The 25,998-nt window shown below is 38.4% G+C and overlaps 1 protein-coding gene across 2 annotated transcripts; it reads left to right on the top strand.

The window, feature by feature from the left end:
- The first annotated feature begins 343 nt into the window (after positions 1-343).
- DYNC1I2 (dynein cytoplasmic 1 intermediate chain 2) lies at positions 344-25,413 on the top strand. 2 transcript variants are annotated; one of them, XM_088519437.1, is made up of 17 exons: positions 344-451; positions 1,891-2,008; positions 3,761-3,875; positions 6,994-7,084; positions 10,920-10,979; positions 12,254-12,369; positions 17,823-17,912; positions 18,066-18,228; positions 18,321-18,420; positions 18,850-18,975; positions 19,800-19,946; positions 20,252-20,365; positions 20,701-20,834; positions 21,835-21,979; positions 22,803-22,943; positions 23,811-23,936; positions 24,642-25,413. In XM_088519437.1, exons 2-17 carry the CDS (start codon positions 1,901-1,903, stop codon positions 24,753-24,755), a joined length of 1,890 nt encoding a protein of 629 aa, XP_088375563.1. In that variant the 5' UTR covers positions 344-451; positions 1,891-1,900; the 3' UTR covers positions 24,756-25,413. The 2 variants fall into 2 exon arrangements, with proteins under 2 accessions (XP_088375563.1, XP_088375562.1); XM_088519436.1 differs by lacking the exon at positions 10,920-10,979 and having other exon boundaries at positions 368-451.
- The last annotated feature ends 585 nt before the right edge of the window (positions 25,414-25,998 follow it).

Below are 25,998 nucleotides of genomic sequence, written 5' to 3'. Positions count from 1 at the left end.
GACTCTGTAACGGCCGCCAGGGACAAGCGGCGCGCGCCGCCACACGCCGCAGCGCGGGCTCCGCCGACCCTAAGACTACGGGTCCCGGCATGCCCCGCGCCCCGGCGCCCAGCGGGCGGGGCATGGCACGCTGGGTGTCGTTCTTTCGGTCGCCGTGTCGCTGATGCGTCCGGGGGCGTCTCCCGCCGCTCCGCGCTCCTTCTCCACAGGACTTCCCGTGGGGCTGCTTCCCGCGGCGGGGCAAGCGCGCGTGGTGCTGGAGCTCGCGCTCCCTGGTCGCTAACGAGCCCTCGTGCGCTCCCGGGTTTCCGTGAGTTCCTGCGCACCGCGAAACGTGTCGAGAGCAGCTTTGGTCCTCGACGGCCGCCGTCGACTCCTCCCTGTCAGCCGCTGCCGCCTTTGTGGAGCGGCGGAAGCGGCGCGAGGGGCGGTTAGGCGCGGCCGCTCCCAGGTGCGCGCGGCGCCGCGGCCGCTCCGCGGCGTGGGGGCGGGGGGATACGGCAAGGCCTGCGGGGGGCGGCTGGGGCCGGGGGGGCGCCGTGAGGCGGGGGCGGCAGCCGGAGCTCCCGGGAGTTCCGCGGGCTGGGATGGCGCCGGCCGGGCCGGGGAGCTGCCCCTGGGCGCTGCTGCCGTGGGCGGCGGGGCCGGGCGCGGCGGTGGCGCGGGCTGCCCTGGGCCGGTAGGAACTCCATCTTGCGTGACAGCAGCGGTCCTGGGGCCGCGCGGGGCCGAGCAGAAAAGCGGCCATAAAATGCCGGGGCGCCGGCAGCGGGTTTTAAATTTTGAATTAGTAGTACCTAAATGTAAGTCAAAATAGATGAAAAGCGTCCCGATACATATAGGGGGGTAGCTTGCGGGGCTTGCTACACTTTGAATTTGCTTTCCTTTTCAGTTCTTGGCAAGTATATGCAGGTGTAAATTTTCATGCAGCAAATAGCGTATTACTAACAATTGATGTCCTCGTTCGTAAGCTTGTTGTAAAAGCATCTGTAGATCCCTCAGTTATTGCAGAGTTGCTTTTGCATCTTTTATACTGAGGATGCTTGCATTTGCTTAGCAGCAAAAGAGTTAACTTTTTACTCATCTGGCCCATTTATGCAGTTTTTCATACATGTATTTTAAATATCTGTAAAGTTGTGAAATAGATTTTTTTTCTTTTTTTTTTAGTTTTGTTATTGATGACTTTTGTATCTGTACTTTGTGGGGTTAGTTATGTAGAAAAACATTTTTGTGCATTTTTTTGGTCATAAAAATACAGTATCTTAGTTGACAGCGTACAGAAACCTCTTTAAAAGTGAACATCTATGGTTTTTTTTTTTTTTTTTTTGCTGTGATGTTTGATCCTACTGTGCTTCGCAAATTCCATTAATCCTACTAAATCTTTTCTTAAATTCATATTTTGAATCCTACAGTTCTTTGTGTTAGAATATATAGCCTACATACTACTAACTTACAGCATACTGATATTTAAGATATTAAAATGAAAAGTAAATGTTGATGATGCAGAAATACTTTTCTTGCATTTCCTTGTCCATCAGTTTTGTACTTGGCTCTCTAGCTGTGCAGAATCCTATTGCAAGATCAGAGAGCACCATCTTTGGTGCTCGACATATTTCTCTCAAAACTATTCTTTAAAATAGCCTCAGAAGTGCACTGGGAATGGATGCTATCACCATACTGCAGTTCCTTGCTTTAAAGCAATCTTTTCAATAGATTGTGTTATGTGAGGGAAATGTGGAAAGGGATTTGATTTGTAATTATGATTTTAAGAGTTTTCACTGTTCTAGGTTTTGTACACTAGTACACATACACTAATGACTGCTTACTTAAAGAAAAGTTACTATATTTAAAAAATGCAAATAACCATGCAATGTTTTCTGGTTTGATCAGTGTTTCAATCATGTCTGACAAAAGTGAGCTGAAGGCGGAGTTGGAGCGCAAGAAGCAGCGATTGGCTCAAATCAGGGAGGAGAAAAAAAGAAAAGAGGAAGAAAGAAAGAAAAAAGAAGTAAGATTTTTTTGCTTGAAATTTGCTCATTTTCATATGTTACTTGTCTAAAATTTAAAGGTAGGTTTACTTAAAGTCATTTGTTACATGTTATTTAAGGAGAGTCTATTTAATGGTCTGTTGCTGGTACAAATATAGCAGCTTCCATTGAAGAACAAATGTCTCTAAAGAAAAGAGTTATCAATACAGTAAGCTATAGTAAAATAAACAAACCAAAAGAAAATCCACTCTTGTGTTTTCCTAAATCCAATATTTATACATGTGTGCATGGTACATCGTTAATCAAACCACTAGGAGAAGCAACCGTAGTACTACCCAAAAGCTGTCCTTTGTGATGGTATTATTTAGAGAACACATTTCTGAAATGTGGTTCTCGGGATGCCCCTGTTAAAAGTCTAAGTGTCTGTTACACTGCTAACTTTATTTTCTGTTCTTTAACCTGAATTTTAAAATTGGAGCAGCACTTGCAATACATGCTAAATATGTATTAAGTCAGTTTGTTTACAGTCTTCTGGATTTTTTTTTTCCTTGGTTACGTATGTCAGAGTTGTCTAGCCACTTCTCTGCTGAAAGCAGACTACATATCATAAATAAAAGCTGCCGAAGCATTTTGTCTGTTCGGCATTTTCCTTGACATTCTTATATTTTGAATATGATCTTGTAGGACTCCTGATTTAGCATGTGACTCAAGACTGGGCAGCTGCCAGCAACATGACAGAGAGAGAAAGGCGAGGGAAATATCTTATGAACAACATATTGTCTGTATTTGAGGTTCCACGTGCGATACAGTGCCTAATCAGTTGGTAACTTGCTTCAGAGTCTGGAAGTGTTTGTCTGTTTGTTTCTGTTTTTAAGGATTTGTACAGTAGACTAGAAGCATAACATGCGGTCATACAAAGAGTAATCGGTCTTTAATTGTGACATTGTTATAGAATAGACTGGTCTAGTTTTTGCTGCTTCTTTTAAAGCCTTGTATTTATATAATTAATTTACATTTACACAAATGTTCACTTGACAGTGATTTGAGCTTAAGGGAATACCTTAAATTATTAATTATATTTCTGAAATTGGAATAGGTGTGAAAATTTGGAGAAGTGCTCAACATCTTTCAAAGAGGATGGGAATGTGACTTTGCTCTTTTGTTGTGTGAAATTTAGCAAAAAATAAAACAACTTAAAATCATTAAATTCATTTCAAACTTTTGGATGTTAAGCAGTTACTGCATAGTTTCAGGGTTTTTTCTTTTAAGGTCTTATATTTGTTTGTGAATCCTGAGGGTCTGAAGAAAGCTTTCTCCCAGCCCTTTGGTGTTTTTGTTTGGAAAAAAATAGCTAAAATGATCAGAGATGATAATGATCCCTATTCGTATATATATTTATTCTTAATTACTAAACTATATCCAGCCTAGCATCTTAATATTTTTACAGTGGCTAGCATTAATATAGGGGGGGAAAAATAAAAAAGTGTTCTTGATTTTATGTCAGTCATTTCGACAAATGGGAAGACATTTTTGCACGTTGTACATGCCATTGTTATTGAAGACAGTACAAAAGCTTCCAAATTTAGTGATTCCTGGCCATTGTTTACCTTATCTACAGAAAGGATCATCAGAATTACTAGACTTAATTATCTAATCTGTATGCTAATTGTCTAAAATGTTTCAATAGCACAGAAAACCTATTGACGTGTCAGAAATGAAAGTAAACAGTTCTTAATACCATGTAAATGCCCTAATTTATTTATTTATTTTAGACTGATCAGAAGAAAGAAGCTCTTCCTGTACAAGAAGAATCTGATCTTGAAAAGAAGAGGAGAGAAGCTGAAGCATTACTTCAGAGTATGGGGTTAACACCTGACTCTCCTATTGGTAAGAATAGTAGCATTAATTTATAAAATAGACATTTTCCCTCCCTATTTGCTTGTTAGGACTGTGATATTTATATAAGTATCTTAAATTCCCTGGCTGCTATTTTTTGGGTATGCTTGTCTGCTTTTTGTACTACTTTGTCCTGCATGGTTGTCTCTGTTGTAATATTCAATGACGTGTCTCAGTAAAATCTCAGCATAATACTTGTAAAAGATATGTTTTGTACTTAATAGATGGTTTAGCATGTTTATTTGAAATAGACAAATATGATGTATTTTTTAAACCTATTTTCCCTCTTTATTATCCTTCTGTATTTCCTCTCTGTTTCATAATGTCACATCTAAATTCTTGTATTTTCATGTCGAATTGACTTGTGTCATTTCTGCATATTTACTCCCTAATACTCCTCATCTCAAATACATGATGGACTTTGAAGTAATAGTAAGGCTAAATATAAAACTTAACTGTGTAGGAAGATAATTCATGTCTTCGTTGTTTCTGGGTGGGTGTATTGGTATAGTATATCGGTTGTTGTTCTTTGCCTTTATTTAACTGCGTCTCTGTGGAAAATTGCAGAGAGGGCAATACTTTATTTTCCTCCAGGTTTGAAATTCAAGCAAGTGTTAAAACTTACTTTTCAGAGTGATGTAATGATGATGAGGATTTATTTCAACTGTGCTGGCAAATAACAGGAAGAGAATCATTTCTTATTGGCAAGGTCTGCGTCTTTATAATTGCTTTTGGACAGCCCTGAAGTGTTTAAAAGCTGAGCCTGGAATAATACCATTAAAGCACTTTCCATTAGAGCAGCTGAAGCAGTTCATTTTGTTCCAGGGAGCTGCTCCTTAACCACACCTGGCTGTGCACACGGATTCTCAGCTCCTTCTGTTACAGTGCAGGGTACCCAGACCTGATCCAGATCTCAAACTAAGCTAAAATGTCCTACCTGCTTCCTCAGGAGCAAGTGCTGAGGTGCAAGCTTGGTCTGCTGTCTGCATCCCGACGAAAGATATCCAAGTAGAGTGCCAAAGAAAGGTGCCTTTCTTATAGAAGATGGCAGTGTAGTACTATTAAGTATAGTCAGAGTAGTAGGAAGAGTGTGTATTTTTGATACCTTTTTATATTAAAAAGGTATAAGTTAGTGAGACAAAATAACTTCTGAGAATTCAGTATAATTTCATCCTCTATTGCAGTAGGTAGAATTATGCTTTATCTTTTCTTAAGACTTAAGCATTAAAAAGGTATCACTGTGCTAATGGGAAAAATTCCTTAAAAACAGCTCCCTCCACAAGAGGGCAATGTAGCATCAAATACTAAGCCACTTAACTGGACATGAATTCTACCTCGGCTCTTGAAGCAGTGTATTCCTTAGTGCCCATGATCTTTTTTTTTTTTTAATTATTAGATTAACTTATTAAGTTGCTAACCGAAGAGTGTGGAAATAGATAAAGTTGTTATAGTTTAATGATTTGCTTTGAGTAAAATGTTGTAGAAAGCTTGAGGAGTTTTTGCTAAAGAAACTGAGCTTGTGTTTAATTGTCTTCCATGAAGTTTTGGGTGGCAGTAAAGCTTATTCTGTTTGTGTCTGTGTGTGTTTTGTTTTACCTTCATTGTCTTTCACGTTGTTCTTTTTGTTACAGTATTTTTTCTGTTACACTATTTTTTTATAATGGAAAGCTCAAGGGAGTTTGACCAGCAGTTTTATGTGGGAAAACTTGGTGTTTTGTAGGAAGAAATTTGAGAATTAGGAATGTTTTGTTGTTAATGTTGCTCTTCTCAAAAATCTGCAAAGATTGAATTCATTTGTATGGGCTTTTTCATTTTAAAACTGCTGTAACTCTTGTGTGCGTTACAGGAATATCTTGCATTTGTATAGTGTCATTCTTTTCTGGAGTTATACAAAACTAAAATAGCCTTGATTTCATTTATTTATTCTCTTATATTTATGATGCAATGTAATTAAGTTTTTGATTGCTATGCTTATATTTTAGACCCGCTGACGGGTACTTTAGAAGCCTTAAAAACCCTCAGAGGTTGTTAATTGCTTTCACATTTTGCTAAATATTTAGAATGGGTGGGATTAAAGGATAGTGCCATCACAAAGCCAAATTCAAAAATATTTATCTCTAATGCCCTAATTTATTATTTATGTCTTGACCATGTATATTATTACAAGTTTATTTCTAGTTTGATTTTTTGCCATTATTTCTAGATAAAGTGACTTTTTTTAAATGGTGACAAAATAAGTTCCTAATCTCACATTGTTCAATTAAAGAGTGAATGGGTTGGCTGAATGTTTTACCTGTTACTGAAAAGTGAAACAAATATGACAAACTTTGAGGCGCATCCTGATTCTTAAGCCTAAATTTGTTACCTTTGTTTTTTTTTTTTTTTTTTAAAAAAAAAAGAAAATTTGAAAGAAATATTGGAATAGTTCTGTGTTCAAATGGCATGATCTCATTCCTTATATTGTGTCAATTCCAAAAAACATGTTGCTTTTTAAGCTGTATTTGCATATAGCAGTACTAGATAGTAAACAGTAGTAGTAGATAGTAGTAGACAGCTTGTCTAGTAAAAAGAAAAACAAAGCTCAATACCAGATGCTTTGGATAGATGAGACAAGATTTATGTTTGGCTCAAACTAAGGCAAATATAGTAGCATGCTCCAAAATCACTTTTTTTGGTTCACACTTCAGAGATTGTGTTTTGCAACAAAATCAGCCGTTAAATATTTTTAAGATAACTCGTGTTGAACAGTTATATTTCTCTAAGCAACATGATTTAGTGAAAATTCTTTTGCAAGTTGGTGCCACCATTTGTGAGAAATTCAGTTTTTCAAATATATTTTCCAAGTCATTTTTTTTTAAAAGTCTTTCCATGTCTTTTTTTTTTTTGTACGCCATAGATGCCTAAATGCCAAGCAATTGCATGAACATCCAGCATGAAATGTTAACATTGTCTTTTCCCCTCTCTTTCTACTGTTCATTTTCATCCATGTATTTTTTTGTTTGCCATTGATTTTTTTTTAATACTTCATTTTAAATTAATTTGGAAACATCCTAAGCTGTGCAACCTCTCCGAGTAGTAACAGCGGATACCTGTCTGTTTCACTATCTAGTCCCTCCTCCTACCTCTCCGTCTTCCAAATCCGTGAGTACGCCAAGCGAAGCTGGAAGCCAGGACTCTGGGGATGGCGCTGTTGGATCTAGGTATGTCACTGTCTTTGACTTATTCCTTTGTTTAACACTTGTATTCTGAATGAGCAAAACTTTATAAGATCAAAAGGAAAAAAAAAAACTTTACAAGATCTTTATAAGATCATGACTTAAAACAAGAACCAATCATGACTTAACTGTGAGGTTAGAGTAATATTAATCTGTGAGCAGTGATCATTTTATCCAAACACTTTGCTTTCTAATTTGAAATACAGCTATATTTACTAATTTGAAATTGCTAGCATTAACACAGGATTGTTTAAACTTGCAAGTTTAAAGTAAAATGAATCTGAATGTCTTGTGGTAATGTTTTTGTAAACATGAATGTGTAAGGACAATAGAACAACTGGAAAAATAACACTTTGGGGCTTTTCCCAGCTTTTTAAAGGAGGGTATATATGGATCACTAACTATTTCTTTTTTCCATGTAGTAGTGATATCGTCTACAAACCTAGCAGCATGTTGGTACAGCTGCGGGATTTTTCTCTGTTTTTCCTTCTTCCTTTCTATTTTTCCTTCTTCTAATAGCTCCGGTACTTGCTATGTTCCTGTGAGCCTTTTTTTTATGTGTGTGTGCATGATGGTTTGAGAATTACAGCTTTAAAGACAGCTAAATATTTGTGTTAAAGCAGGAATTTAAAGTGGAAATCTATGGGTTCTAAGATGGGAAACATTGCCTCCAAAGGGAGTTTCCATCATTGGTCATGTCCCATGCACAATCTGTAAACAAATTGTCTGTTAACATTGATAAATTATGTTTTCACAGCCATTAATTACTCATGCTTTAAACTTACTGTAGATGCTTCATGGATGAAGTCTGGTTAAAGCACAGATATTCTCTCTCTTTTGTTCCTGTATGAGTCGTCATGTTGAAGAAAGTAAATATGTATACCACTTTCACGTGTCTTTTAAAAAAGTTGAGTAACGTGTATATATATATGCATTATACATGAATTGCACAGTCTACAATTATTCTAGATTTTAACAAAAAAAGTCTAAGCAAAAGTTGCAAGTTGTTTGTTTCCAAGTAGCAGCCATGAAATTAGAACCAGGAAAATACGACAGGCAGCAAACACAAACTCTTTTTGACACCGCTGTTTGGAGGATATAGTTTTTCACTGTGCAGTTGAAGTTCATTTGTCACATAAGTAAAGAACCGATATCATTATTCTTCTATTCAGTAACGAAAAATTAAATAGTAATCTCAAATAAATTGCCATTTTATGTTTAAATTCACTGTCTAGGAGTAAAAGCAAGAAATAAATAGGATTTTTCTTTTCATATATAACTTCCATATGATAATACGCATAGGTCACATACCTGTGTAGTCAGACTCCACATTGATGCCAAGTACTGAATTTATCTCCCCCTCATGAGCATTTGCTGGTTGTACGTTTCACATGTGTAGTAACATAATGCTGTTCTGTCTACATTTGTTTCCATGAAGATTTGAGAAGGCCTATATTTTATACTCCTATAGCTTCAGCCATTTGCAAGACTTAGAACTAAATATAGGTGGTCTTGATAATTTCCAAGACATGGAGACTTTTTTTTTCCCCTAAAAAACAAAGCTGCCCTAAAAATGCAGAACAGGTATAACCATATAGCTAGATTTAAGGCAACATAATGTTGCGGATAGCAAGACTCTCCTTGTTTATTCTCTGACCAATGGTAAGAGGGAAGGGTAATGCTTACCCTTCCATGGTAAGCAGATGTTTGTGTCCTCCTATGTTAGTAAAAATGTGCATGCCTAATGTACACAACCACTTGAAGCTGAAAATTGATGGAAAAGTTGTACCGTGTAATAATTCTATAGTGTTATACTTGGCAGCTCAGTATGAGCTCTGTGTCAGTGTGGGTAACATCAGCAAGTTCAAGTTGTTCCAGTATTGCCCTTTTATATCACTCTATTTCAGTTCTTTGGTATCACACTACAGTGGCCACTCTATAGTTCATGCTGGAACTGTGCATTACAGAGATGACCTCCTTTATGAGTTTAATCTTTTTTTTTCTTAGTAGCTTAACTTATTTAGTAATTAGTAAACCAATGTTCAGACTCTGCTTCTGTTGTTACCTACAGCTGTCTTGCTTTATTTTCATCAGTGAGCAGTTTTGTCTTCCAGTATGATACTGTTCCTTTGCATTCTTACTGTTTCTTCTCTCTTCTCAGTCAAGAGTAAGAACTGGAGGCTGAAGATTAATGTAGCATGTTTTTCATACCACTGAAGAAACTGTTGAAAGTTAAAAGAATTATTTGAAAACAGGAGAACAACCTCAGGCAGATCTAGATCTTATACCGGACACACAACTTGGAGCCTTTTAATTTATAGCCCTCCCAAGTGTGATTGAAAAAGTTAGAAAAATGGTTGACAAGTGTTGTGGTAATGTAGCATAGTGCTGTCTGAAGATAAGAAATCTTCATTTGCAGAAGCAATGTGAAGGCTCTTGGTATGGGGAGGAAGGGGGAGTGTTTTGTGTGAGAAACAGTATTGAATCTCAGTACAAGCAATACTCAACCTGAAGTCTCAGTAAACAGTTTGAACTCCAAGCTCAAGTTTATTTCTCCAAGAAAAATAGCAGAAACCTTTAAAAAAAAAAAAGTGCTTAAAATAATTAGGTTTATGACAAGACAGTCTATTTCCTGGCACACACAAGATAGGGAGAGTTTTGCAATTTGGTTATTGTAGACAGTGCAGACAAGAACAGGATAATTCATGAGTACAAGTGAGTTTTTATGGCATTGCCTGTAAACTTTTGAGATCAGCGTTACCTTTAGGAACTCTGCGCATTAGAATTCTTAAAATGATAGAAGGGAATATATGCCTTTTCTTGTCGTCTTACCATAAGATATTGTATATTCTTTATTTTTCAATTTGTTTTACATGCTAATATACTTTTTAAATCATGATTTTCAACATGAGACAAAAATATGTTTGCTTGTTGATTTTTTTCCTATATATCTGTGTTAAACCTTTAAAACTCAACTCCCCCTAAGTGTCATAGTAGGCAGTAGCACTAAAGGAAACTTTGTAGTGAAGGCTCAGAATGAAGGAAGAAAGAGTAGATTTAGGCTTAACTTCATATGTCTTTTGATATAGAAGTGACTTACAGTGGATGCCTTATGTTTGTCACTGCAATGAGATATCACAGTAGTTTGAAATGTGTCATTAATATTAAGCCCACTATATCTAAGAGATTTGAGTACCTTAAACAGAGTTGTCTCTAAATCAGATGACACTTTCAAGCCCAAGGCAGTGCTTAACCCATAATTACTGCAGTGTCACATTTCGGAAATTCTAGCAGTTCTGTGTCCCAGTGGAAATGTGTTTTTGCTTCAATACCAAAAGGTTTATGTGTTGACTCATTTCCTTTACCAATATGACAATTTCCTCCACATATTTAATGCTCTGGGCAAGACTGCGTAATGTTAACAAAGCTGTCTTCATATGACTTGACCAGATCTGTATAGACTTAAATAAAGAGCTTAAAGTCTGTAGTAGTTCCTGTCATTAACTAAAATATTTGTATTTTCTTCTCGTAAGGGCTGTGTTTGTTGGCAAATCTTTAACTTTCAATCCTTAAAATAATTTAATTCTTTTCTAATTGTTCTGTATTTCATGTTTTTTAACTCTTGTATTTGCTGCATGTATTACTGCACTGACTTTTTGGTGAATTTCCCTTAACTGGTGTTACGTTGCTTTGGGTTTTTTGTAAAGAATGAAATAACTGTAAGCTTACTATAACTCTAGTGTTCCGTAGTGTGTATTTGCTTCACTAATCTCTGGCCTTTTTTGCTAATGCTGCATGGTTGTTCAACTTGTGGTATCAGGACGCTGCATTGGGATACTGATCCATCAGTTCTTCAGCTCCACTCTGATTCCGATCTGGGGTATTGCATGGATTTATTATATTCCCTCTTAAATATATTGATAAGCAATGAGTATTAGAGTTTATTTTTCTTAAGACTTCAAGTAATTGCTAAGAGAATATTCTGTGACTAATGAAGGTTCACAGTGTCCCAAGACTTAGTGCTGTTGGTCCATAATAGGAAATTTTATTAAATACATGTAAAACTGCTTATTTTTAATAACAAAACTCAATGGTTAATGTTTTTCATTGACAGATAAACTTTAAAAATAATTTAACATATAAAGCTTAGAAGAACTATTTGTTTGAAACAGACAGAATGGTTCCTGTCCTTTAATATAACATACACATTAATATTTCAAGTATGCTTATAAAAATTGTTATTAAGTCTTGCTAAAAACCGTAACATGCTATTATAGCTATGATTCAGCCCACCAAAGTCTTTTAAAAAAAGACTTTCCCCTTTTTTCCTTCCTCTTACGCTAGGTGAAGTGTAGATAATGAGAAACTAGATGTTATATAGATAAATTGCTTTTAATTGTTCAATAGGTACTGTATTGGCCACAATACCTACTGGAATTACCTTTTATAGGAAATCCCAGTGACTGAGGTGGTTCTGATTAATATGATGTGTTTTTTGGAAGTACATTATGTACTGTAGTTAGGTGGTGCTGCCTCTATCTGCATTTATAAGATCATATTTCATAAGGCAGGGGAGAATGAAAGCATTGAGTTTTCCAGTGTCATGCTCTGGGGTTGTGCACCGTCGATAACTGACTTCATGTGTCGACTTCAGATGAGACTCGCAGTAGTTCTGAGTTCTAAATAGCACCTTAGAGGTAGATAAAAAGATGGGCAGCACAGTTAAATGGGCTAGGAAATGCTGTTTCATTCACAATAATTAAGCTGTTTTTCAGGCGTTGAAATCTTAGAACCCTAACCTTGCAAATGTGACTTGTGTGAGCAGGTGTCTTCCACTGAAAACAGGGTGTTTCATAGCCACTGTATGCAGCAGTACCCTGGTCAACAGCAAAGGAGTAAAACTTTAGAATTCTGCTTATATTCCAGATGTTTGTATGCATTTGCACGTCTCTTTTTGTCTTAAATGTATAAATAGCTACTGACTTTAAGTAGAAATAATAGTCCTGTGAATTTTTAAGGGGTTAATTTCCATGGGATTTAATTTTTACTAGACTATGTTGTTTCATGTGATGATGCATTTATTGTTCTAGACTGAATATGAAATCTTTTCTAAAATTAAATATTTTTTCTGATGTTTCTGTTCATTTTATTTAGACGTGGGCCTGTTAAGCTTGGAATGGCCAAAATTACCCAAGTTGATTTTCCTCCTCGAGAAATTGTTACTTACACAAAGGAGACGCAAACACCTGTTATGACTCAACCAAAGGAAGGTGAATGAGTAACTTATTACTGAAGTTCTTCCTTCAACTACAGTAATATTGACTTTGTGAATTGGAACCAACACTTTATGGTTTTAAAATTTAATAAGATAGAATGAAGGTTCATTTGAGAGATGACTGATACAAATTCTGTCATTAAGTTCATATAGCTTTTGCTCAAGAATGTTATTGTCATTCTGCATCTTGTTTAACATTCTTTTAGCAATACTTGTGTTTTTTTACCCATAGTAAACATGCAGATTAGACACATTGAGTTGCTTAAGGAGCTGAGAGCTCACGAATAAGTGGGTTGTATTTTGCCTTTATGATGTTTAAGAAAGCCCAGGCAGGTTATTTGAAGGCTGTATATTGGAAAATTGGAAAACAAAGTCAAGATAAAACTAATCTTTTGGGGAGTAGAGCTAGGAAGTATGATAAAGTTTAGTTTTAAACCAAAATTGTTCCCTACTTGCCATAGAAATCTTTGCAGAAATACCAATGATGTGACCGTTATGTATTGGAGATCCACCTCCTAAACCTGACGTTTGCTTTCGAAGTTATCCCTTTTAGATTAAGTACAACAAGCAGGTAAATAACGAGCAGCTTTTACCTGAAGAGTTCTGATTTTTAAGATGTGAAGGTCAGTCGTCGTGAAGGTTGACTGAGAGGCTGCATTCAGCTGTTGAGAAATCTAAACCGAGGAAATTCCATTTGCCTTTGATGAGAGCAGGTCGGTGGATTAAGTTTAAGTTTGGATGGCTGTGCGTGTTGCAGCAGCCTAGACAATACCAAATATGAGGAAACTTCAGTGAAGACCAGAGGCTTCTTGGGTGCAGCTGTTTTGGACCTGTGCTTGTCCCTGGTCCAAAGACAAGAGAGTAGGGCCAGTTTGCATGCAGCCTGAGAGCAGAATTAAGAGTACTTCAGTGTTGTTGGCACTGTCAGCTTCGTTTTGCTGTGACCTAAAAGTGCGGTCACAAGAATTATGACTTCTTTTCACTTTTCTTTTCTTTCCCCTTGAAACACCTGTAGTGAAAATACTAGGTGGCCTTGTCTCTCTCTCATACGATGCCCAGCTCCTGATTTTGAAAAGTGACACCACCGTGTTGCTGTAGGCATTTAGTGTGCCAACAGTTCTCACAACTTGCATAACTTTGTTTAAGCAGTAATATATTGTTTTATTATAACCTCAGAATTCGTGCGTGAAATCTAGAATCTGTCCGGATATTCTGCGTGCTCCATGTTGGCCACCACTGATGCAGAGTACTCTGATATTGGTGCTGATTTTTGCCTTTCTGCAGGAGAAGAATCTGCAGTTCTTACTATACTGCTTTCTGCTGAACTGTCTGATTTCCTCCTTGGTAACTTGATAACATATTTTTGAAAATTGCATAGGAAGAAATTACCATCACCAGTGCAGATGTTAGGAGCCTTTAAGGTGGCTAACACAAAGATAGACATATAGGTGAACACAGCTTTGCCTGAAGACTGTCATAATTAAGACTTTTCCTACGTTAATGAAATAACTATGTCCAGTGCTGCTGTACAATACAGTACCTATGTGAATTACAGCTAACTCCAGGCACTAGCTCCACTCTTTGAGAATGTGTTGTAAAATAAATATTAAACGTATTTTGGCTTTTTGCCTCTGTTTGTAGAATACAGCAACTTGGTGTATAGGACTGGGCCTCTGGATGCTGCTACAATGAATACAGTGTTTTTATAATTTTTTTTTAAGTATTATAGCGAAACATTATATTCATGTGCATTCCTGTGCGTGCTTTAAATGTACAGCGAAATATAGATGGGAAGACTTGATATGAAGACACATTGAACTTAACAAAAGCCACCCATTTCACAGATGATTTAACTTTGATTAACCTACTCTGCAGCAACAGATTACCCAGGCGACTGGGACTTCACTCTGTAGTGTTATTGCTGGGTGCAGCCTAATTTACAGCACTGCTTTTCTTTCCGTCTCGCCAAAATACATCACAATTTTGATGTTAACTCAAAGTAACAATTCAATGCTTCATTAAACCTGTTTTAGCATTCATTGACAAGAAACTTGTCACTTCTAAAGTAACTGCTATTTTTGTCGTCTTTGCTGCTCAGTTTATAACCTTAGATTCCTTGTTCCCCTGTCATAAAAAAAGCGTGGAGTTAATCACTTAGTATCCTTTAATGAATATTCATCCATATGTTGATGCGACATAGTCCTGTTTTCCATCTTCAAGGCTCTCCTAAGTCTTAGCAGCAGTCTATTAAATGAGCAATTGGATTTTGTATCCTGTCAGTTGAAGTGGCAAGAACACGGTAGATAAAGTCAATAATGAGTAAGGAGGGGCGTGAAGTGAGACTGACTGGGCTTTGGAGATTTTTGAAGTTCAGCTAGCTTTCATATACCTGCCTTTAAATAAATGCAGCACAATGCTACATCATGTGGATTTCTGACTCCATGTTTGAAACTCTCTTCAGAAATGAAATGTCTGTTGTCCCAGTTTGCTTGCATGCATATTATTGACAGCTCCCTGCAAATGCCACCACTTGAACTGTTATTAAGTAACATCAGGGTAAATGAGAAGTAGTAGTAATTAAAAAAAAAAAAAAAAAAATCTGACCTCCAAACTGTCTTACAGCTTCTTGCTGTCTTTTTAGACTGTAAAGTTCTCTGAGAAAGCAATCTGAGATAGTGATATCAAAAATTCGTGTGCTTTTCCAGCTATTATTTTTTAATTTTTCCTTCAGATTTCTTAATGAGAAAGTCAGTTTTGCTTACGCCTGTGCTTACTTTAGAGAAAAGGTTTTAGATTTACATAGGTACAGATAAATTGTAGTGAGATGACAAGTTCAGTTTCATGTTGGATACTTGGAGGAAACTAAACTAAATGCTCTGTCCTTCCTTTAAATACACTAATATCAGTTGGCCGCGTGCAGGGAAAGTACTATGAAGGAATCTATATCTCTGTATAATATATGCCATTTATGTCTCAAACATGAAAAAACAGAAGCAATCAACTATATGATATTTTGAATAAAATATGTAGATTAGAAGGTCACTTAGCGCCAAAGGGTTGACCATCTGCATCTGACAAGAGTTTGACTCCTGTCACTGAAAATGGTGCTTAAAATCAGTGTAGTATGGCTAACTTGGGGGTGGGAAGCTGAAATTTCTGATTTGGGGGCATTCAGAGCTAGGACAATGGATTTGGGATGACTCAAAACCCAACTTCTCTGTTTCGGGAATTGTTTACATCTGCTTGGGTGATTGGGTGGGAGAGAGAGATGGAGCAAGAGGGGGGTTTTATCCAAGCGGCTGTCGCGTGCATATGTTCTTTTGTAATTTGTTGTGCCCAAATCCTGCCTGTTAACTCGTATTACTTTTTTTTAATTTATCAATGTTCACACATATAGTGATTTGCCATTAGGATTTCAGTGGCTTGAGAATGGCTACAAGTTGCATTTTTCAGGTTACTGGTCCACTGTACACGTGAATCCATCTAAAAAGGAACAGTGTCTTTCTGTTTCTCTGCGTGATTATTTTGCCCAAAAAAGCCTTTTTTTTTTTTTTTTTTTTTTTTTTAAGTAGCACAAAAGCTGTAATTGGCATGCTTTGTAAGGAAGTGTCAGTGTGCAAGAGAGTGCAGATCGCTAAGAATTCTTTTACGCGTTCTTTCCCCTTTGCACCACCGCCTCCTCAGCAGGGTCACTGAGATCACTAGCTTTTCTTGAAATGGCCATTTTCACTGGCAGGTGCATTATACCCTGTATTTTCAGATTGTTTTTCCATTCTGAATGTTTGGCAGGTTGATTGCTCTGGCTGCATTGACGGAGAAAGGGCTGACAAATGCGGTTGGGCTGGCTGAAAAGACAGTGATTACTGTTTTCCTTTGTGGCTGATTGAGGCCCTTGAAAGGAAAGATTTTAACCTTCACCATTTGGTTCAAAAGTATGAGCATATATTGAAATCATTCATGCCATTTATCCTAGTTCTGTAAACTTGTCAGAACGTAAAAATCGCTCAATTTCAAGTAATGTAGGATTGGCATACGTCATTATCATTTTGATTAAGTTGGAGTTTGTATTATTGTGTGCATTATACAGTGTCATTTAAAGCTTTCTTTCCTGCAGGTACAGTTATATTTTTATTGCCTACACTACGGAGTTAGGAAGATTTTCAGCCCTCTTTAAGCCCATCACTATGTGTGTGGTTTGGCAGCTGGCACGGCCTACAAGCTGTATTTTGTTTGCAGGGCCGGGGCCTGCGCGGGGACCTCCTGGCGTGCGGGTAATTGCGCAGACCTGCCTTTGGGGAGAGCCGTGATTGGAAGCAGCGAGGCAGAAAAACGCGGAGCCGGGAGCCGGCCCGCGGCCACCTCTCCGCGACGCGCTCCCAGCGCCGCCATCTGCTCGCGCGGCCGCTCAGCTGGCCTGGCTGCTGGGACCGGGGCTGGGCAGCTGCTTCCCGTCCTGGCCACCCTCTTTCTGCGCGGGGGGAGCGTTTGGGTTGCCCTTAGGTAACTCTGAAGGTGGCTCAGGGAGAAGGCTGTCCCAGGCGCCTGCTCCCCGCTGAATAGATGAGGCTGCAGCAGGCGCCGGCCCCTTGCAGACAGGTGACAGAGCTGTTTAGCCAATAAAAACAGTATTTTCAGAGGCTTCTTCCAGAAAGCAGATGAAGAAAAGCCAGGGAATGCATATTCCACAACACAAAGTAATTTAAAGTTATTTTCTGGTTCGCAGTGTTGAAGGAGTAAAATGTAGAAATAGGAAAAGTGCAGTAAGCCTTGTCAGTATTCCTGAACATTAACATTTTATGTTATTCTTTGTAATTAGGGAAAACACATTTTGCTGTAAAGTTCTCTTTGCCAAACATGATACAGATAATGAGACTTGCATTTAGAATGACAGAAAAAATGTAATTTGCCTGCTATTATCTTTAGCAAAATTTGCCACAGAATAGCAACCTGAAAGCTAATGTAAGCCATCTTCATGCCATATGAAGACCCATTAGACTCTGATGGTTTCGGATCACAAGTAAGCAGCTGCTCTGTAGACTATTTTAGACATTTGATTTTTCTTTATTCTACAGCATTAATGTGTCAGAATGTTACACAGAACATGCATCGACTGCATGTTTTTTTTTTTGTGGAATTATTAATGCTTCTAAGGAAGATTTCCGCTTTGGCTTCTTTACAGTTTCCCATATGCTTTATTTCAGTTTATACAGCTACACAGTTTAGTGCGAGTGCTAAATTCAGGTATATTGTCCTGAAGATTTGTTGGTTCAAGACAATGTTAGTCTTCTTGGAGACCAAGTTTTAACAAGTACAGTCATTTTAAGATAAATGATACATGTTTATATCAACTTACTTGAGTTTCATATAAAATGTCACTGTTCCTCTTAAAAAATAAATAAATAAATAAATAAAAACTTTTGACAGCCTGACTGTCCTGTTTCTCCTTAGATGAGGAAGATGAAGATGATGTGGTTGTTCCAAAGCCATCAATTGAACCTGAGGAAGAAAAAACATTAAAAAAAGAGGAGGAGGAGGAAGGTACAGTTCAATTCAGAACCTTCTTACTGTGCTGTGACGAAAGGCATATAGCAATTTTTAACTTTTCTTTCAATTAAATTGACATTAATTTGACTTTTCACAAACGGCTTGTGAGAATGTGTTATAGAAAATCTATATGTAACTGTCTTGCAGTTGCCCCTCATGAACTTACAGAAGAGGAAAAACAACAAATTTTGCATTCTGAAGAATTCTTAAGTTTCTTCGACCACTCCACAAGGATTGTTGAAAGAGCCCTTTCTGAGCAGATTAACATTTTCTTTGACTATAGTGGAAGAGACTTAGAAGACAAAGAAGGGTAACGTGGAAGCACTGATTGCTTTTCTGAGAACGTGCAAAACTTGTAACTGAAAGGTGATCTAAGATTAATATTTTCTACCTGCTTTACAGAGAGATTCAAGCAGGAGCCAAACTGTCCTTAAATAGGCAGTTTTTTGATGAACGTTGGTCGAAGCATCGCGTTGTCAGTTGTTTGGACTGGTCATCTCAGGTAAACAATGCTTGTGCTACATGAACTAGTCGTCTCTGTAAATTTTTCTAGTTCTGCTTAGGTAATTCTTCTGTAGATACTATTGATTGCTAAGTGTTACATAGAATAGGTCTTACATGCTCTGTGGTTCTTAAATAGAACCATTAATCTTCTTAAAGTAGCAAATCCCTGTAATATTCAGAAAAAGTCTTTAGCGTATTTGTTACTGTTTATGGGTTATATTGTAGTTACTAGCTTTAAAATACAAAGCACACTTAAATGTAGTGGCCTTTACATTTACAAACAAGTTACTAGGACAAATAGAACAAAAGGTGGCATATAAGTTAATCATGTTTTACAAGCTAAGTTTTATATCAGTTAGGTTCTGGGATTGTCTAGACTGTTCGCTGCTCATCGTACTTGCTTTGAACCTTTTCACTTATTTTTCAGTACCCAGAATTACTTGTAGCCTCCTACAACAACAACGAAGATGCGCCTCATGAGCCTGATGGCGTAGCCCTTGTATGGAACATGAAGTACAAGAAAACTACCCCAGAGTATGTCTTTCACTGCCAGGTATGGAACATTTATTTCAGTCTCTGCATGCTAAAAGTTTTATGTTGATGAAGTTGGACAAGTGCCTTCGTTATACTTGTCAGCATAACGGTTTCGTTGGGCTGGCGTTCATTTTAACCACGTGTATTTTGCAAACAGATGTTGATAGCTGGAGACTTCAACAGAAACACTCCTCTATAATAGTGGACCCACAAAGAGGGTTTTTATGTGAAGGGACTGATGGAAACTGTATACTGCTTGAAGTTAGTTTACAGAATGAATTGAAGGTGGCCTGAGGAGATGAAAACTAGGAACATATTGTTCAAATGAAACAGGTGGATGGAGGATGGAGGTCTTGTGAAGATAGTGATGCAAATCTTTCCTGCTGCACCAAGCCTGGGGTAGAATTATGACTGTTATTATGAAAATAATATCTGGGAAATCGCATAGTTCAGTCAAAATTAATGTGGTGTTGTCAGATTCCCTAAGTAATGACCTCAGAATGTAGCAAAACATTATTAAAATTGGTGGATCTTCTTGTGCTAGTGCACTGTGCTAGCAGCAATAAATGTATATGTGCGTGTGTGTATATACACTTCTCTGTATCTTTATTTATATGTACGGAAGTAGAAAGGGAAACTTTATTTCCCCCAACTTTATTTATCAATACAAGTTGAAACTAAAACTGCTGGGGTTTCATTTCGAGGGTTTGTGAATCCTTGTGTAACTAGATAGTGAAATACCATATTGAATAAATCTAAGCAGAAAACTTAAAATCAGTCATGTTTTCTTTAGTTTGAAACATAGCATTGCTGAATGATAAAGGTTTTTCTTTTCCCTTTCAGTCAGCAGTGATGTCAGCCACATTTGCAAAATTTCATCCTAACCTGGTGGTTGGTGGCACGTACTCGGGCCAGATTGTGCTATGGGATAATCGCAGCAATAAGAGAACCCCAGTGCAGAGAACTCCGCTTTCAGCTGCTGCTCACACGGTAGGGGGTGAAATATCTGCAAGAACTGTTTTCCCTGTTGAGATGTATTTAACCTCTAGGAAACCCTGTCCAGTGCACTTGATTGATGGTGCTTAAATGTTTATGTCCATATTTTTCCAATGCTATTGCTGAGGAACCAGTTTTTAAATGAGACAAGCATCAGTTTTGTAGGGGAGGATTCTTCATACTGTACTGTGATTGATCTTTCATGCCTTAGGAAACATTGTATATTTTACAATATATTAACTATACCAGAATTTATTGCTTGGAAATTTCTTTTTCTGATAATATTTTGTATTTCTCAGCACCCTGTATACTGCGTAAATGTCGTTGGGACCCAGAATGCTCATAATCTGATTAGTATCTCAACTGATGGGAAGATATGCTCTTGGAGTCTGGACATGCTTTCCCAGCCACAGGTATAATCTTGCGTATATGTAGTATGTATTCCAGATAAGGATTTTATTTTTTCATGCTGTTTAGATTGTTTTACATCTTCACAATACATGGAGTATACAGTTACAGTAGCTTTATGACCAAGTTATAAAATATTTTTTCTTCCTGCGTAATCCATTACTCTCTGGCAATCCTTTTATATGTTTTGTTAATTTTCTTAAAATTGTGTTTGCCCCCAAAGGAAGAAAGAACTTTCTTATTCCTGCCAAACTCTAGACAAGTAAATTCTAAATGACTTGGTGTAAATGTTAATATCAGAAACTTACCTTTTTAAAAATTTGTACTGTTATCGCTGCAGGATAGCATGGAGCTTGTTCACAAGCAGTCCAAGGCTGTGGCGGTTACGTGCATGTCCTTCCCTGTTGGAGACGTCAACAACTTTGTTGTTGGCAGCGAGGAGGGCTCCGTGTACACCGCGTGCCGCCATGGCAGGTGAATTAAACCTTAATTTCTCCAAGGGATAAAAATAGTGAAGGGATGAGTCCCTGTGTGCTGTACACTGCCTAGTGTATTCATAGTGCACGATTAGGCTGTGGTCTTGAAGCAGTTGAAAATAACTGTGTGTAAACTCCAGTACGCACTCTTTCCTGAGCAATAGTTTCATTTAAACCAGAAAGAGTTAGAATATTGAGTTGCTCCTATGCTGGCTATGCTGCTAAGAATTGTTTGCAGCAATGAGGCCAACCTCAGCTCGCTTAGGTTTTATTCATTTGAATTGTAGCAGAACATTCCAAACTTGGTATCAGGGCTGTAATAATTGTACAGTAACATCACGCACAGATGCTCAATTGGCCAGCCTTTCTCCTGCTGTTCAATCTATTTTGAAATTGTCCGGCTGTATCTTATCAATTGCTTTCTTAAATATAATTGAACGTTCAGATTTCATCTCAAATACACATCAACCTTGCTGCACAGTTCTTTGGTTTCAAAATAGCCAAAATTGTATCATTTTTGTGTAACATCTTGCTCATCTTCCCCCCCCCCCCCCCAGCCTTCCTCTTCCTTTTCAGCCTTCCGGATAGAGGACTGTTGGGGATATCTTGTTACAGTTTTCTGTCTGAACTTTCTGTCTGAACTTTGTCTCAGCAAGGCTCATGGAACTTCTGTTAAACCTGGGGGAGTTTCTTCTTCGTTTCTGAGGAGTGCATTCCGTTATTTGTATGAATTGAGCCTGAAGAACTGTGTAGTTAAGCATGTCCCTGCTAGGTGGGACTGCTCCCTGTGGTGTGTTTTGACACTTGAGGATAACAGAAAAGGGATGCTGAAGTTCAGGTCCACATTCAAACCTTGCCTTCCACATGCCTGCTGTGATAAAGCCTTTTGCATGGGGTAACATCTGTAGAAAGCAGCAAAATGTTTTCGTGATTGCATTAAAATAAATCAGATGTATGGTTTTCAGAGAAATTAACCTTAATTGTATATTCTAAAACAGCAAAGCTGGAATCAGCGAGATGTTTGAAGGACACCAGGGACCAATCACAGGGATCCACTGCCACGCAGCAGTTGGGCCTGTAGACTTCTCGCACCTTTTTGTCACCTCTTCTTTTGACTGGACAGTGAAGCTTTGGACAACTAAGGTAACTGAAATAGTTCGGTGCTTCTCTTCACAGTGCTTGACACAAGGTGGTGCTGTAATGTAAGAGCAGCGAACCGAGGGGCAGTCGCCGTTCTGCAGGGCCTTGCACCAGCCTCCTTCACCCACAGTGTTTGTTCTGGTCTCCTACAAGGAAGAGACAGATGAGGCACAAAACTGTAGCAAACCACGTGCAGACGCTTTCTGTCTATGCATCATGTGTGGGTTTCTGATCCATTCTGTTCATTCTTACAACCCGTTTTCAGCTATTCGTGTGAGCAAGGCCAAATCATGTTCTAAAATCAGTAAAATCTTCAAATGCTATTCTGCAGGGCCAGTTACCTCATAGTCTGCATAAAGCAAATGTTTTGCTATGATTTTGTGGAGGACCAGTGGATAGGCACCAAAACTCATGTCAATCAAACTCCACGTAGGGACCTGCTATAGAAATACGTATTGTTGGCATTGCCAGCACTGCCACTTTTGCTGTCACTGGGCCGTGCCGAGGAACGCAGAGCGGAGGGAGCGGAGTTAGTCTGCCGGTAACCATGTGGGCTGTCACTCACTCCGCACTGGCTTGATTCCTGGCACTTCAAATGCATTAAGTTTATAGTCTCTTGTGATGGTATTGGCTTCCTGATGGCAGGCAACAAAAAGGCTACATGCTTAGGAAGTTATGTCTGATAATTAGTTAATTTTGGCCACTTTTTTCAGAGGTAAAAAGTCAAAATGTGTATCAGCTTTAGCTAACACAGCTAACACCTCTGTGTTTTGCCTTGCTTGTTAGTTCTAGAATTTGCAGTGCAGAATACTGTGTTTTTTCACAGAATAATAAGCCTCTCTACTCGTTCGAAGACAACTCAGACTATGTTTATGATGTGATGTGGTCTCCGACTCACCCGGCCTTGTTTGCATGCGTGGACGGGATGGGCAGGCTCGACCTGTGGAACCTCAACAACGACACGGAGGTGAGGCCGAGGCAGAGGCCGGTCGGCGGCATGCGGCTGGGGATGGGCTTCGTGCAGTTTGAGGAAGGCACTGAGGTTTTACCAGAGCGTTTAGGTGGAGTTTTTTGCAAGGAGGAGGAATTGTTTGTAGGTTTGGTTGTCTTTAATATTCTGTAGCTCCAGTAGGTGGTTATTCCAGTAGAATAATATATATTACTCTGTTCTCATAATGAACGTCAATTAAATTATTGCCATACCTGTAGGAGCACAAAATCCCTGTCAGTGAAACACTGATCCACAATGTGCAAGTGCTTTCAGATCTCTGCCAGTTTGGCCTTGGCACTCTACAGCTTAACATTGGGAGCAATCTTGTTTGCTGTGTGCCACTGTTCTTGTTTGGCTTATGAGTACTTTGGCAAAACTGTAATGTATTTTAAACTTTTAAAAGTTAGTGTAGGTATAAATTTGCTCATAGTATAAAGTCCCAACTTCTTTTTTAAAACAAAAAAGTAAAAATAAGTAATAAAACACAAAGAAGAGCTGACTTATCCCTGGCCTGTCACCATCTTCCTCGGTGACCGCAGGGCTGCTGCTCCTGCGTCTCCCTGACGCGTGGCCACCACACGCTGAAACTTCGCGGCGCCTCCTCCCCGCAGCCCTGCCAGGAGGCAGAAGTCCTCTGTCCCGCAGCCCAGCCCTGGCGCTGCCGGCGGCACTTGGCTGCTCGGAGCCTTGTAGGATCTGCTTACCCAGCCTGAGCTTGAGCGCGGGGCACTTGCCCTTGTACCAAGCTCGGGGACTGGGCGCGCTTTGCTATCAAGAGCCAGGAAACCCTCCCACGGGCTTAGCCATGTGTTTTAAATGGAAATGTGTTTTAAATGCTTGCAGGTGCCAACCGCAAGCATTTCTGTGGAGGGCAATCCTGCCTTGAACCGTGTGAGATGGACCCATTCGGGGAGAGAGATCGCTGTCGGTGATTCGGAGGGACAGATAGTTATATATGATGTGGGAGAGGTATGTATACCATATAACATGCAAAGTACATTACAGAACATTCCAGTTTGCCTTTTACTCTTCACTTGCAACTTATTTTTAACTGTTCTTTTTTCCCTCTAAGGAATAAAGCTATAGTTTTCTTCAAGGATTAATTCTAAATTCATATTAATCTTTCCTTTTTGTTTCAAGTATTTTAGCCTAACTTTTTGGCAGTCATGCTGACAACATGGCAGCCATGTAGTCCATGTGTTTTAAAAAATAAATAAATAAATAAAAATTAAGGCTGGTAAAATAAGGTGAAACAATCAAAGAGATTTTTTTTTGTCCTCTTTGTAACTGTGAATTGTAACCATAGTATGAGAAATGTCAAACAAAACATTTTTGAACTGAAGCCGTCTTGGCCTAGTTCCCGCTGGGAAGCTGGTGCCATCGTTAAAAATACTGGGGACATTTCACTGCTATTTCCTTACCAGATGGAGCCCATCTCTCGAATTTACAAGTGTACCAATGAACTCATGATAGTGCTTGTATCCATGCTTTGATACAGGACTCTCCCATTCTATTAGTTGGCACTTTTGACCTTTAGGCTACTTTAGAAGGTATATTAAATAAAGCTCAACTTTAATGAGTGCCTCTTCTGAGCATTACCTGTGAATTTGCTGCTAAAAATGTGCTGAGTTTGTATTTATCAATAGGTACAAGTAACATTATCTTTGCCAACAGCAAATTGCCGTTCCTCGCAGTGATGAGTGGACTCGATTTGGTCGAACATTGGCAGAAATAAATGCCAACAGAGCTGATGCTGAAGAGGAAGCCGCAACCCGCATACCTGCGTAGGTGGCCAACACAGGTGGCAGGGGCAGATTTGAGAACGATTTAATGCAAGTCTTCAAAGTATAAAAGCATCTGTCAGTTTAAATAATAGCTGAGGGAAGAATATACGGATTAAAGTGTGGACTTTGATAATGTGTTAAGATCAAGGAAAGTCAAATCTTGCATTGTCACTTTTTATATGTAAATTACAAGCACATTCTTGGATTTATGTAACTTTTAATACAGCTGACTTAGACTTTGCAAGGAAATTATTTTGCTGAAACACTAACCTGGTGTAAATTTGCTGTTAGACTTCTGAAACTCCCAGTTTATAACAGTTTATCTATTTCTGAAAAGTAGACAATGTTTCTAAACCAAACTTTCCGTATTACATTGACTAACCTTGGTAGTTAATCTCTGAAAGGTCCTATAAATTGAATTATTCAAACCACTTATGGAAATGCATGCCTATCTTCGAAGTTTCACTGTTTATATATAGATAAGCCTCAGGCTCTGGTAGTGGGTAATACATGTGAATAAAAACTTGTCTGTAGTTACAAACTTACTGATAATTGGACCTGAATTAATGAAATTAATATTTAATACTAAGTATTTTTTTTCTTTTTGAATTGGTGCATTAAAAGGTAAGACTTGATTTATAAATAAATGTTATATAAGCACCTGTGAGCTGTCCTGACCCTTCTCTGTCTCACTTCAGTCGTTTCAGGGTAGAAAGTTGCTGGTGCTGCTTCTTTCATTTTTACAAACAAATCATGGGGTTGATTTCCAGCCTCCTTCCTACCATAGCAATCAGTTTAAAGGAAGAAGGCTGTGGTCAGATTTTGCTTTTTCTGAGCCTAAGAGATAGATTTTTGACTTAAATTGATTGTTTGATTATTAATTAATTGCTTTTTTGTAAACTACAGCCTTGTTACTGTGTTTGTTTTGGTTGGGTCATTTGGGTGTTTGCTTATTTGTTTTTGAAATCATCTTTTCAGTAGTTGGAAACAAAAGGGCTGAAATTTCTGGTACAGGTTGAATTTTTAAGACTTAAGAAACTTTCCATCAAACTTGGAAACAAAACAAAAAACACTGAAGTCAGGCTCATCTAAAGAACCTTTCTTAGTATTTTAAATATTCTCACTTGTTTGATTACATAGTACTAGTCCTGCAGACTGACAACTTAAGACTGTGGACCAAAAGTACCACAGTCTCTCTTACCTGCTACATTTTGCCAGAAGTGATATTTTGTATGCGTAAATGTAAG

Source organism: Tinamus guttatus, unplaced genomic scaffold (genome assembly GCF_059628265.1).
Source record: "Tinamus guttatus ecotype Peru unplaced genomic scaffold, ASM5962826v1 Tinamus_guttatus_pri_ptg000060l, whole genome shotgun sequence".
In the NCBI taxonomy this organism is placed as follows: Eukaryota; Metazoa; Chordata; class Aves; order Tinamiformes; family Tinamidae; genus Tinamus; species Tinamus guttatus.
The sequence above is the reverse complement of the archived record's forward strand: the minus strand, read 5'-3'. Positions and strand labels throughout refer to the sequence as shown.